At 37.7% G+C, this 14,626-nt stretch overlaps 1 protein-coding gene across 1 annotated transcript in view; it reads right to left on the minus strand.

Annotated features, from left to right (window-relative positions):
• DISC1 (DISC1 scaffold protein) overlaps positions 1–14,626 on the minus strand; it is a 188,504-nt gene that overhangs the window by 33,827 nt on the left and 140,051 nt on the right. Inside the window, exon 10 of the mRNA XM_065730393.1 lies at positions 8,383–8,443. Coding sequence (XP_065586465.1) covers positions 8,383–8,443 — 61 coding nt within the window. The remainder of the gene's footprint in view (positions 1–8,382; positions 8,444–14,626) is intronic.

Raw genomic sequence — 14,626 nt, forward strand, 5'->3', positions numbered from 1 at the left:
CAAAAAGCCTGAAGGGAAGGAGAGAAGGGAGTAAGCTTTCTTATGAATAAGCAGCACAATTCTCTGTCACCATGCCTTTGCTATGCTGCACGCTAACTAATGAAGTTAATTCAGTAACTTAGAAAAAAAACAAAAAACCAAAGCCTCTTTGATGAAATCTCAATTAATATGGGCAGGGAGTTACTAAAGGCTGTGTGACCATGTGATTTGTTTGTTTGTTTTTCCTATAGCTTTAAGAAACACTGCAAAGCAGCTCCAAATCTGACCTCCTTTTTAAAAAAGAATCATATATCTCAAGTTTCAATACTGAGACCAGATTTTAAGGAACAGAGCTTTCCCCTGCTTATCATAAACCAGTATTGTTATGTACCACAGTTCCTCCATCCTCCAATTAAAAAGATAAAAATAAATCAATATTTGTAATCCAGCATTCCTAAACTAGCAAAAAGTAAAGTAATAAAAAAATTAAGGAAAGGAGAAAAGACATTGAAAATCACTAAGTGCAATTCTTTTCTTCTGTTTACTGTCTCATATAGTAGACAAACATTAATTCTAAAATGTTCTGGGAACAATAATTATCAAAATACATGTATATCCTTAAAGAGGAAAAGTATATGCTTCCTCCTAGAGAAATGCTGGATTTGAAAGCCTCCCCAGCACACCCCTCCCCATCTGCAAAGGGCTCTCTCCAAACCTCAGCCAGCAGGTGCTTACTTGGGAATCAAAACAAAGTCCTTCTCTACAAGCAGCAAGCACTTTTCTTACCATTACAATGCTAGAAGATCCCCGTTGTGGCCACAAAAGGCACAGTGGGTCTCATTGGTAGAATTATCTCCTATCTGGTGAATGACAGACAGGAGTAATGATCTTCTTTATTTTTTCACCTGGTGTGCACATTTGTGTTTGCACATATAGGAACAACTCTGTCCCCACTGAAACCCGGGTTCTTGGTGGAAGCAGCAGATTACATTCTTAGCCCTACCTCATTTTTACAGCCCATGCAGCTTGTGTTTATCCATAGATGGATGGGAACACTGGTAATGCCAGTGTTGAAGGACACAAGTAGGAGGTTGGGAATCAAGAGTTGCACTCTGGCAAAAGATGCAAGTTTGCCTGCAAAGGATCTCTGCCGTGGGACCAGATCACCATGAAGATGAAATGTGTATTATGCCCATGAGGCATGATTACAAGTTGTAATCTGCTGCACTTTCAGAAGGATTATTTCAGCTTCCATCCCCAGTGGGTTTTAGCTACATTTTCCCCATCCAGAAACAAAAAGAACAGCAAACATTCTTCCCTTTCCTCCAGTCCTAGTTAATCTAGGCTAATCCGTTTCCACGAGGAAGTATCATTAAATTTCTCACGAGGTTATTCAGATTTAAGTTTGCTAAGCATTTCTAAGATACTGTGTGCTGGCAGGACATTGCAGACATTTTCAAATATATTGCAAGGGATTATGAAGACAATAAGAACATTTAATGAGAATCTGCACTGTGGTCAAACAGTCTAAGATATCTTGGAAACAATCTTCTAAGTTTAAGGGTGAAAATAGATTTTCTGAGTCAAGTGCATTTCTATATTTCTACTTTGACACTTTCTTTGTCCTTGGTGACATACAGAGAGAAGATGAACAAAAGAAGAGTACCAAGAAATAAAGTTGGAAACAAAATGAAGAAAGTAAGAATAAAATACAATTTAAAAAATGGAAATGAGATGACTAGAAGGGGGAAAGAGAAATCAAAATAGAGACCAGGATAATCAGAAAGCCCTCTTTCCAGGAACACTAACTTCAAGAACTGCAAACAAGGAAGCACACCAACATCTAAAGTAGAAGTGAAAAAAAAAAAAGCACTCAGAAAGGATACTTCAGATTTATTCATTAAATGGACTCACAATCACGTAAACTATATTTTCATGATTATTTCAGATGTCCTAAATAAAGCTGGGCTAGTACAGCAAGCAGAAATTACCTGTAATTTATTAATTAACACACTCAGCAGTTTGCTTTTCATTATTTACAGCTCCTTTTATTTGTGGATATTTTGGGTTAGTGAACTTTTACTCACCAGAATTGTACCCACACAAAAGATAACTGAGATAATAAGACCGCCTGAATACTTATTCTGAATATCTAGTGGGAGCAACTCTGCAAACATACACTGGTTTTGCTAATTTTTCCCTTCTCTACAGAAATCTATTCAAGGTGCTACTTTTGTTTATGAGATCCTAAGTTCTTGTTAGCAGATATATGGCTGAAGAACTAACCCTCCGATTCACGATATCATAACCTTTCCACAGCAAGCAAGTGCAAAGACAAGTTGCTGCTTTCAGGCTGGAAAAGAATATTAGGACAATATAAGCCTTTAAGAGACAATAATCCTGTATTCACGACAGCACTTCTCATGCAAACTGAAAAGTAATGTAACTGAAACAAAGAGAATGTATTGTTCAGAACAAGGAGAATTGATTCTCCAAAGAAATGTGTTCAATTATCCCCATGTGGGTTTGGTGACACTTGAGTGTTTTTTAAACATTACTGAACACAGACAGGTGTTTTGCTGCTGGTGGTGGTTGAAGGCATTTTGGGAACCCATTAGAATTATAAGGCTACACAATATGCTAAAAAGAGACTTTCATTCTAAAGAACATAAAACACATTTAAGGCAGAATGCCTTCAGATGTCACAGCGTGTAATTTTCTTTCAGTTTTACAAGCCTATCTGATAACTTGTTTACCATTTTCACATTCAGTGGCAGCAACAACATTCCAAATTTTCAACATTCCTGATAATTACAGAGTGTACCTAGTTTGACAGCCCTTTGTTACAAAGGTGCAGGAAGTTGCACTGACATGCACAAGTACTTCTTCAGGTAGAGAAGGATCACTCAAGCAACAGCTTATGGTTATGGGCAAACAGCCCATCTTGGGGTAACTAACTATATATATTCAATGTTACGTTAACATACACTCCACACAGTCAAGAGCAGTACAGAAAGTTGTAACCAGATGACAGGGAGTTATCCCTTCACAATGACACAGGCTTTTCCACGTGCTCTGAGCTTTAAGACCATCAGCCTCAATACCATCCTCTTGGTGTGCTTCAAGAGCATTCATACCCAGCTCTGTTCCCAAAGCATTTCTGAACCTTAATACCTTACAAAGGAGACCTGAGACACATGGTATGTAAACTAACATGATGAATAATAGAAGAGAATGGCTGTTTTAAAAGCATTCATTTTCAAGTAAACTGGGAAGTGATGGGTTAGCAATTAATGCTGACCTGTATGTTATGGTATGGGCCCCTCAGGACACTGGAGGTCTTGCCTAAAAGGGGGAAGCTCAAAGAAGATGACACATTCAAACACATTACATAAAAACATCGCTTGCATGGAAAAACCACAGATTTCCATTACAGGAACGCAAGTTGTGCTAAACACATACAATCCCCTTCACCCCTCACCAAACAAATGCAAATGAGCAGATCTAACAGCGGAGTGGGATTCAGCTATGTTTCCCACACTGTGCTCCCACAAGCTGAAAAAAGCCACCATTAAAATGAGAACAGACATTGCCAAGGAGAAAATGAACCAAGAGAAATAGCAGAAAGGAATCAATTAAAGACAAAAAGCTTTACATATATTTAAAAAGTTACAAGGCGCTGTATCACTAACAATCAGTAACAGCAAAATGCAGGCAGTGGAATACCGTATCTTACTAATGGACATATCTAATCATTTCTCCATTTTTGCAGAACATGAAGAAAATTGCTCAATAAAACACCTTTGTGTAATTGTCACCAGTTATTCCTGAAAAATAACATTCCCCCAAAATAGTTCCATGATTTCTATCTTGGAATTAGAAAAAGCAACTAAAAAGCCATGTTTATGTGATGAATGGAGGTCACAGAATAATCCTCTGAGGCCCGGAAATGAGTACAATCACAGTAAATTCCCTCAGCTCAAGAAATGTCATCTTTACATCATTTGGTACAAAAAAAACCTGTTTCCAGCCTGAGGCAGTTACGATAAGGGATTTAGAAGCCATCACCATGTGGCCTGTGAGATACAAAGGAATGCATCATGGCATACACAGCGTCTGTTGTTCACCATTTCAGAGCTAATGTTCTCACAGCTGTGTGTGACTTAGACCAGCTGGGAAGAAGAAAGGGACTAAATGAGTCACTGGAGTATCCAGGATTTTGCCTAACCTGTGTTTAACACTGCTATAGCAGAACTATGGGTAAGCAAAATAAGATCTGACGATTATACAGCATGGATAGCGCTGTGGGTTCCTTTGGAATCAACACACAAAACATGCAGTCTTAGAGAGGGCAAAGATGGCATTTCAGCCATATCCATGCTCTGCTAAGATGCTGCCACCAGCTGAACAATCCTCAGTGCAACCGAGACAGGTCAGGGGTTGCACAAAATTACTGTAGGCCATCTGGCATTCCCAGACAACATCTGTGCAGCTGTGCACACGAGAAGAAGCATTGGAAAGCCTGAGAGCAGCCTTAGAGCAGCAAGTCTCCTCTAGCAGGGGGCTGGCCTGCACCAGGATACACAGGACACCAACAGCCCAAGCTGAAATCTTTCCCTTACAAAACATAAGAGGCTCTAGGCTGCCACAGAGAGGTTTTGTCATTAAAATATTTTCAAGTTTAGACCTGCAAGCTCAGATACCACTTTTCAAAACCATGATTCCAGACTTCAGACAGAGCACTGAGCAGGTGCAGAAGACTGAAGAATCCCAGTTGGGCACAGGGGCCTCACCTCACTACAGAAAATCAACACTGTCTCAAGAAACATTTAAAAGTCTAATGATTTAATTAGTGATGATGCCAGCTCCTTCTGGGGTTTCTGCTGCCTCAGGGTTCAATTTGCTACAGAAGGTCTGGTTCTTGCATTCTGTGGAGGGATAAATGATGGTCCCCAGGTCTTTCGTTTTTCCTGAAGTTTCATTTGTTCTCTGCCTCCTGCCCCTTAAAAATGCATTTTTCTCTGTCTCTTCCCCTACCCAAATACATTTTTCCCTTCATCACACAGCGTGCCTGTCATTAATTGTTCAGGCATAACATTTCTGTTAACATGCAATACTCACCTGAGAAATATTTAGTGTAAGGAATAAAAAAATAAGAGTCTTAAGGTAAACGTGTATTGAACCATAGAAAAAAGAAACAATTCTGCCACATTTACTATATCCAATCCAGAGCAGAAATTTCACAGGTTATTGACTTTTAATAAGTTTCACAAACGTATTCCAAATGTGTTTCTACAAATATCTAGCAGAGGGACTCCTGAAAAATAAAGCACTTTTCTCATACTATATCACTTGAAGCTGATTTTTGTGCTACTAATGAGACTAAATTTTCTTTGATATAAAAGCCCCACAGGGCTCCTCTGAATGTAATGAATGCTATTTTATTATGTTGATCTACAACATCAGAGGTGGATGTTGGTGGTATGGCAGTTGAGGATGAGCCTTACCATCAATACTCCATTACATTTGTTGCCATGACATGAGGCATTACTTTCAGAGTGAAATGTGTGTGTATACACACATATATTTAGTAAAACAGCTTACTTATTTTTCTCTACTACTGCAAAGACATCAGCAGTATCTCCAAAGGTAAAACTTAGCTGAAAGAAATAAATGCTTTTGCAGCACGTTTTGGTGATACAACTGAATTCCTGATTTTGCACAGCACTTTATAAGATAACTGTATTTGCCATAGAACTTTTATTAGCTTCTGCAAGGACAATGGTTGGAAAGCTATCTATTTTTTAAATTCCACATTCTTCCACACATTCGTTTGGTTTTCTCTGGCTATCAACTATAAATCACACAATGATAAATCTTGATATGAACGCGCATTCTCCCCCCGCCCTTCATGAAACAAGTAAAATAGACTTTGCTAGGGGATAGAGATTTAATGAGATACAAGGCATATGTAAAATGTGACAGATGTACAATTGGTCACATTACTTAACTTTCACTGAGCTATGTAAGCTAGCAGATAATACAGATTATGACTTTTCCTGCAGAAATACAGACTAGAGGTTTCTTACTCATTTAAAAAACAATTGATTTTATGTATATCTTCAAAACTAGATAAATATCTGTCTCTACCAAGTCTAAACTTGGATTCTAACATGTAAGCACCTAAAAAAACCTGAGAATCCCATCTTGAGGGTCTTCATTAGTAGTCTGCGCATTTTGCAAAAGCTGGCCACCTTCATTAAGTGCTTAAGTATTTATTTAAGAGAGAGCATGTAGGCATGCAATTCCAACCCAGATCTTCTGTTCTTATGGCTGTAGATCACTCTTTCCTATGGTCAGCTTATGACCCTCAATCGTTTACAAACAGGCACTTGACTTAAGCTTGCTCACGGTCAAACTGGTTTTAGTCATTGTAATGACACAAAGGCCAGAACAGAGTTTTCACTTGGGGTGGAAAGAGGTGAGATGAAGAAATACACTTTCTGTGGAGGAGCAAGGATCCTACATAAAGACGCTCATCTGACTTTCAGTGAACTAGATTAAACTGCTATAGAAAACATCTGTAAAATCTCTTCTAAACCCCTCAAGTGATGAGTTAAATTTGTCCTACACTTAACATACCCACAGAGATGTATTCATTGAATACAATCTCATTACCTTAACTCACATCACTTCTATTTTTATCATAGAATCACTGAGTATGGAAAAGACCTCTAAGATCTCTAGCACCTCATTTACATATTGAAAAACTGTTAGTGGTTCATAACTGAATCTTCACTGCCTGAGGTTTAGTCAGCACTGTTGGATTTATTATTATTATGGGCATGAAGGGAAATTACAACAGTTTGGCACCTCTGCAACAGTCTGTATGGCTGGAACATCCAGGTAGGCAAATGGGGACAGAGAAACTAATAATGAACTCTGAAATGGATATTAAACCCACTGGTACAGATGAAGTACTACACACAGGGCACTTGGACTTCATGCATTTGTATCCACAGTAAAGGCTGGGAAGGATACTCATCTCCTAATGGCAACCTTTTGGAGTCTGTAGCCTCACTGTGCTAGAAAAGCAAGACTGAAATAGGCTCAGGCTTGCACAGTACTAAGAAAGGCAACCCTTGTATACAAAAGCCTAAAAGTCTGCTATATCAGTTAAGTCCTTACAGCTTAGAAGCATCAATATGTGTTACTATACCTTATATCCTTACATTTGAATTTTTAATTAAGAACAAGGTATTTATGTTTGTTTATTTGTGGATTGTTATTGTTTGTTTGCTTTGTTGATTTTTTGTTTGTTTGTTTTTTTAAGTAATCCACAGGAAGAAGGCTTCCTTACAGTTACGGATACGAAGCCTCCTCAGCTACACTGAAATCTGTCACAGTTCTGAAAATGGATATGAATTATTAAAGCTAGGGAGGACAGGCAATACATGGACAGTTTGATCTTTGAAGCCTGCTTCCATCATTTTTACTCTGTTCTGAATTACTTTTAAGTATGAGAGTTATGCAAATATGTTTGTCTATTCAACTGTATGAGTGAGCAAATAAAAAAATGTAGAACCTTCTTTACCAATGCAACAACAAACACAAATACTGAAGACAACTAGATTATTAATTATAGCTACTCAGAAATAGAAATAGAGTTAATCTGGGGATTGCACTTTTATTATGTCACAAATTCCAACTACAGTCTATAAAAAAGCTTTTTATAATAAAAATACTTGCGGAAGAAAAAGCCCACTTTTCTGTCACAACAACACAATTGCTAACAATCCTTCAAGAAGCAGTCTAAAACTTGAGGGTAATCTAGAGCCTCTTCATACAGCAAGAAGAAAAAATAGATGTATTCTGCTTTAGGATTCAGTTCCCAAAATATCTCCGTTATTGTTTTGGTTTTCTATGCTTTCCATTCCCTCAAAATAGCATTCATTCAAAACTGTTATATATATGGTCATTACTTTTTAAGGGCTCCCAGAACTAAAGTAGAGATTGCCTTGGCTCTGCTTGCAGTTGGGTTTTGCATAGGAACTCAGCAGTGCCTTTCCACCCAGCTACAGCAGCCCCAAAGCTCCACAACTTCCAGGCATTCAACAGTTCACACCACAGATTACTAGCACCTACAGGCAAAGCAGGATTGATGTGCACCAACCACACACATGCTCCCTTGTCTCTCCCCCACCAGCTCAGTTCAAGACCAGTCTTGTGCACTGGATAACCCAACCCCAGCAATTCTTTCTTTTACCTGTATTCATTGACAGGTTGCTAGCAAAGCTGTTGAACATGGTGAGTTCAAAAGCATTCCTACAACACTTATGCTTATCAATGCTGCAATTAAGAGTAGTTTTTAATCTTTCAAGGTTTCCATGATATCTTCCTTACCTATGTAGTTTGTCTTCCAGCATCTCCATGTACTTTTCAGCATTTTCTTTTATGCTGGCCACTGCAAGATAAAATTCAAAAGTTAGGTAATATCATAACTAATCAGTGTTGTTGTGGGTTCTTTTGTTTGTTTTGTTTATTGTTTATTTTATATCATCTGACCTCTTACCTATAAATTTCATTAATCATTTCCACATTCACATCTTCCCTCTTTTTTTTTTTTGAAAGTCTATTGTATGTGTGCTAAATTAATGTAAATTAACAAGAAAAATTGTGAGACTGACGAAGACACATACTGTAGATGTTTCCTCTTGACAAAACAAAGCAAAAAAACCACACAATACATCTACTTCTTCCTCTTCACCTACAGGAGACACAGGCAAGACTGATTCCCTGAACAAGAATCCCTTAAAGTCTTTGGAAATTTGCATCCATATTTTATGACAGAATTGAAACACTGTGGCACAGGCAAAGTTACCTGAGAAGCTTTTATTACTTAAAAACCAATCAAAAAACTTAGGACCTAGATCACAGCTTCACATGAGTCCCTACAACTTCTTCACACAGAACAAACTCCAGCAAACTGGTTATTCAGTGTAACAAAAAAATAATAAAGCTATTGCTTGTATGATCCTTGGTACTCCATGTTTAGTATTAATGCGGGAAAAGGTAAATCTCCTCCAGGAGGATGGAAGCTTTCAGAGGATCATATTTTCTTATTTTAATTCCCTAAATAAACGGTTGGTCATTTTGAAACTTATAGCTCAGTGTACACACCCCTTTTAATTGAAGATATGTTCTATAGAACAATCATATTTTCTCCTCACAACATAAAAATTCACACACTAAAGCCTGATATGAAAATGTGAAGTTAACCAGATCAACTGTCCTGTAGCTGCATGTGCACACACACGAGAGTTTGTTAAAACTACTCAGACAATACCACTAGCAGCAAACATCAAGGTAAATGTGACATAGACTGTCTGCAGAGTGTATTCATTGGGTCAGACAGAAGTCATACATCACAGAAGTAAACTGCATCCATGGGGCACATCTTACAAAGTCAATGCTGTCAAAAAAGCTTGTCAGATTCATATATATGTATATATACGTAAACACAGATATATACACACACACACACTAATTCTCTATGAAAGCATCACAGTTTTGTCCACAGTATCACTGTCAGAATTAATTTCACTACACAACACCTTGAGCCAGCAGGATTATGGATGATCAGAGAAAGCTGCATTAATTTCTACATTCACAGGTCCATCTCACTATTAGAAGAATGCTGATGAATGTTAAGCAAAAGGTTATACAAGGATTTTCACAATGGCACTGGAAACCAAACACGTTTCCTTATCTTGCAGCAGTTTTATAATAAGTACAGAACTAAAAGTTCCTGCTTTCATTACCGTTGTTTTATTCTTGTGCTTCCTGTGGAAGTACAGAAAGCCTGCAAGTCTTCTTTTAATGACACAGTACAGTTTTATATAAACTACAAGCCGCTTTTCAAAACTCTCTGACAATTGGCAATGTGTTGACCTGAGGTTCAGCACACACTTTGATAACAGATAGCTTGAAGGTACACGGCTGCTGTACTTCCCATTCTCTTGCCATTGACATAATATCCTTGAATACAAGCTGTTACATCTCAGGGGTTTATTCATTCCCATAATAAAGTCAGCAAATATTATTAATTTTGGAGAAGGATAAGAAGAGGTGGAGAATCTGTTTCACACTCACTTTGTTTCTAACTGACATAGTGACTTCTTATGTTACATGAAAGATAAACCTTGCTTTCAATGTCTCCTGCTGTGTTCGTCACTTTTTAATTGGGTATGATCTGATAGAGTAATTCGCACTTCCACAGCTCAGTCCTGCCCCTACATGCAATTTTACAATGCCCTTGAAGCACACAGCTTAATATATCAGCATTATTCAATGACAAAAAGTAATGGACAAGAATACTCCAGTAGTCAAAAGTAGGTCAGTTAAAAGCTAACACTCATTTGGAAATCACCTCACATCTCTAAACCGCACTCTCTGCTGTCAAATGTTTTAACTACATTAAAAGAAATGCAAACTTTACTGCTAAAAGAGAAAGCCGCCCAGGCTAGCTTTGTCTCCTCGCCTCTTGTGCACATAATTGAAAGAGCTGACCTGGAGATTTTGCTTGAAGGAAAATACTTAAAAATTCTACGGGGCTTACTTCCACCTTAACAAATTGCAGGCTGCATTGCAACAAATACTTTCAACTTTTTTACATCATCTATTTGTAATAGAACACAAGCAACAAATCTTTTGTTCTAGTTTAATGAATCTCTATTCACCATCACTTCAAAGCACCAAAACTGCAAGCTGAAAGCCATGCATTCCTTAAATCTAGCTAGGAGAGTACTAGATGACTGACAAAAAAAAGTAATAATAATTTACGAGATTTTTCTGCATAAACATGCCAAATAGTTTATTTTTATATTTAAATGAATTGGAGTGCTTTTTCCATCAGTTCTCTAGGGATTTTCACAGCTCATATTGGCCTTAAGTGGAGTTATTAGAATAAAATGTAAAAATACCTATGGGAAGATGAGACACCAGGGTATTTGCTAAGATTCAAAATAGACTTTTCTTGTGAAGCCTTAAATTGAAGAAAAGTGAATTCAGCATTTCTTTATCTGATTTTATTAATTTTATTTCTTCCTGCCTACAGCAGCGAAGTCCAGTCTTGGAATCAGTCGTGGTCAGATGGAGCTGTAGAGGGGAGGGCAGCAGTAAGCTCCTGTGGTTGTCTTTTAGTCACCATAGAGTATAAATGTACCATTTTAAAAGCTGCATAGATACCTCCCAATAATTAACCTACATAGTGTTACTTCAAAATATCACATGTGGTTTCTCATCTGAGAGCATCTCATGGGGGTAATGTTACAGTTCTTAATTACAAATACGATTTGAGCTTCCATATGAAGCTACATAATTCTTATCTTCAGGCTTGGCTCTCACTAACTGTGTTTTTAGAGACAAAGGAAACACTACTACTCTGAAAGAGTGCTCAGGCACTGGAATGGGCTGCCCAGGGAGGTGGTGAAGCCACCGAACCTGGAAGCGTTCAAGGTACATTTGGAAGTTGTGTTGAGGGACATGGTTTAGTAAGAGCTATTGGTGATGGGTGAATGGTTGGAGTAGATGATCTTACAGGTCTTTTCCAACCTTGGTGATTCTGTGGGATTCTGTGTGTGCGTGTAAATGGCATACGCTTTGCATTCTATAATTAATATTAAAAAAAAAAAAAATTATTTAACTTGGTACACACATTGAACCCAGTTGAAATTCCAGATGTGAATGCCCAGCACTTCAGAAGAACAGGTCCTTGAAACTGAAGTAGCTTTCTCAAAACCACTTTACCACAAAGCCATTTCAGATGGTCTTACACAGGTCTTTAGCATTCCACCAGTCTAGTGATCCATAACTTGAGTTTCAGGGGGGAAATCCCAAGTTCAATTTTTGCCTTCCATTCTATTAGGATTGTTTTTTGGTGGGAGAATGGTGACACATTTTGACACACTGCAAGAGCTGCAATGTCTGCTCACAAATGCAGACCAAATACAAGAAAAAGTGCTGCACATTGCTTACCTGTGTAGCAAGTCCAAAGACAATTCAACTAACCTCTCCTTTTCAGAAGCATAACTTTCTTTCTCAAATACTTCATTAGTCAGGTAAAACAAAACTCACACTGACTTTAGTGAAACTTTTGCCCAAGTTAAAGAAGTAGGATGACATTTGGTTATTCAAAAAAATGCAAAATAAAATAAAATAAAATAAAAATACAAGCAATTGCAAGGATGCACCATTGATCCACCTGCAGTAAACTCTGAGGGAAGAACTAGGTGCAAATAAGCTTGACAGATTTCTTGTCCTGTCACTGTTCTATTTTTAAAACATATAAAGAGATTACTAACACTAAGAGAAGAGTAAAAGCAAAACGTGTTCAGTTGAAAACATCTGATTTCTTCTGTATTGGATGATGTGCTGTATTCACACGTGAAGCTGTAGTCTGAAGAACTGTGGAAAAGCTTCAGTATATTTTAAGGTTAACTTGAAAAGCAAGTCAAACTTCAAAGAAGACACATCAGCTGCTCAAATACATGTCAAGATGATTTATCAAGCCTCAGTAACAAGACTTTGGATTACAGAGTAGTAAGGAAGTTTGCAACTTGCAGACAGGCACGGGAAAAATCTAGAGAAAGAACAAGATAAGGCCAGGTTTAAAGAGAGAAAAAGAAGTGGCTCAATAAAGACATGTAAATACTCCAAAAAAATGTAATGTTCTGAGTCAACTCAAGCAACTACTTTGTATTTTGGTCACTGATTATTTTTCAGTAACAAAGTAACTACTGAGAAACTTTGTTACTACCAATCTCTTCCAGAGATCATGTTTTGTTCCAAGGAATCTGTTGATCCTTTAAATATCATCACAGAACAGAACAAAACTAGCCTAGGGTAATTATTGTCACTGGAGATGAGTAGGCCGAAAAATAGGAGGAGTCTAAATGGTGTGCTATTGCATAAAAAAGACAACTACACAAAAGTGAATTGTGAGAACCAAAAAAACAGCACTGAACACCTACAGTATTACAGCCTCACATGTAAAGACATAACCCAGCACTGACCGAGTTGAATATCTACCTAACAGGATATTCCATAACACAGCCACAAGGTTTTTTACTCTGTCTAAAAACACTCAGCCTGGAGAATATCATGCCACTCAAATGCAAAGCTGTACTTTGCAGTTAGGTGACACCAGTGAGTTGTTCAAATGCAGTTCTTCTGCTGAGACTGAGCTGTGTAAACTGACAGACATTCTCCACTCCTCTGCATGGACAAGAGTCTGAAGCAATTGTTAGGTGACTCAGTAACAATTATAATAAACTCATCCCACAAGAAGACAGTGCTTTTCAGGATCTATTATGAAATGTCAGTCTGCTGCTTTCACAAACTATGGTGGATGCAGTATGTTGCATCTTGCCCATATGAAAGTTTCCAACATTATTTCCAGGTGCCTTTCCAGCACTAGGTGGTCAACTGCTCTGATACAGTAAGGTAATTATTCTGATTTCTTGAAACCACCAGTTAGAGGATCCACAGTTTGAGCATCACTGTCTCACAATACAATTCCTCTTCATTAGAATGTTTCCTGTGGGGTTATTGATACCATAGGTCTAACTTTCAAACATTTGGGTACATCCAGAAGAGGAAGGGCAGCACAGACTAATCTACAGATGTGTCCAAAGTGGGTGGACTTTTCAGTTCCCAAGATATCCAACCTATTCTCTTCAGGAGATCCCAGAAAAGCTAAGTACCAGCTCCATCTGCTTGTCCCTCTGAATAGCAGGCTCCCATCCTATTTATAGCTCACTTGATTTGTAGGTCCTAGTGTAAAATTTATTAATTTGAGCCTACAATGAGTCAAGTGATACCTTGATTTTGACGTGAAAAAATAAAGCTAAACATAGATAGTATATAGAAATTACTGACTTGAGCAAGGAGGCCACATCCTGCCCTCGGGCTGGATGTCAGTTCATATATACAACACAGAAAATCTTACCATGAATGGAAATTTGACAAGGAAATTAAACCAGAAAACCAGATCTTATAAAAGAGAAATGACAGGAGATGCTAGCAACTTTGCCTATAAAAACTTACATTTCTTTCTGGACAAGGCATAAATGGTTTGCAGAGCAGAAAAGAGGTGGGGGGACTGCCCTGTGTAAAAAGGCACATTTGAAAAACAGACATTCCTAGAATTTACCTTCTGAACCTTCTGAATTGTATGCGGTACTTTTCATGGAAAGAGACAGTTGACTCTTCAAGTTCTGCAATTATTAAATTGCCTAAATTAAAGGGAATTACCACAGCATCATCTGGATGCTATGTTTCTTTCAGATTTCTGTAAAATCTAGTGACTCACAGTGGTTCTTCCTGTGATATACATATGGGAGAAAGCAGCAGGGAAAAGGCAAATTACTTTCTAAATACTTATAGAAAATAATCTACTGTTAAAAAAAAATCCATCTGAAATTTAAATAATTGTTTTAGTATTCAATGTCACATGAAAGTTGCTGCTTCTACATTAAAGGTGCAGTAAGTAAAATATTGAATCAACAGTAATCAGAGCACTGAAATTACAGGACAAACACCTTGATACTTTAAGAGGTTATAAAAAGCATAGAGAAGGAGATTAAGG

The sequence above is a fragment of the Cyrtonyx montezumae genome, unplaced genomic scaffold (assembly GCF_038088225.1).
Source record: "Cyrtonyx montezumae isolate F1298 unplaced genomic scaffold, pur_monq_1.0 scaffold_0, whole genome shotgun sequence".
Taxonomy (NCBI): domain Eukaryota; kingdom Metazoa; phylum Chordata; class Aves; order Galliformes; family Odontophoridae; genus Cyrtonyx; species Cyrtonyx montezumae.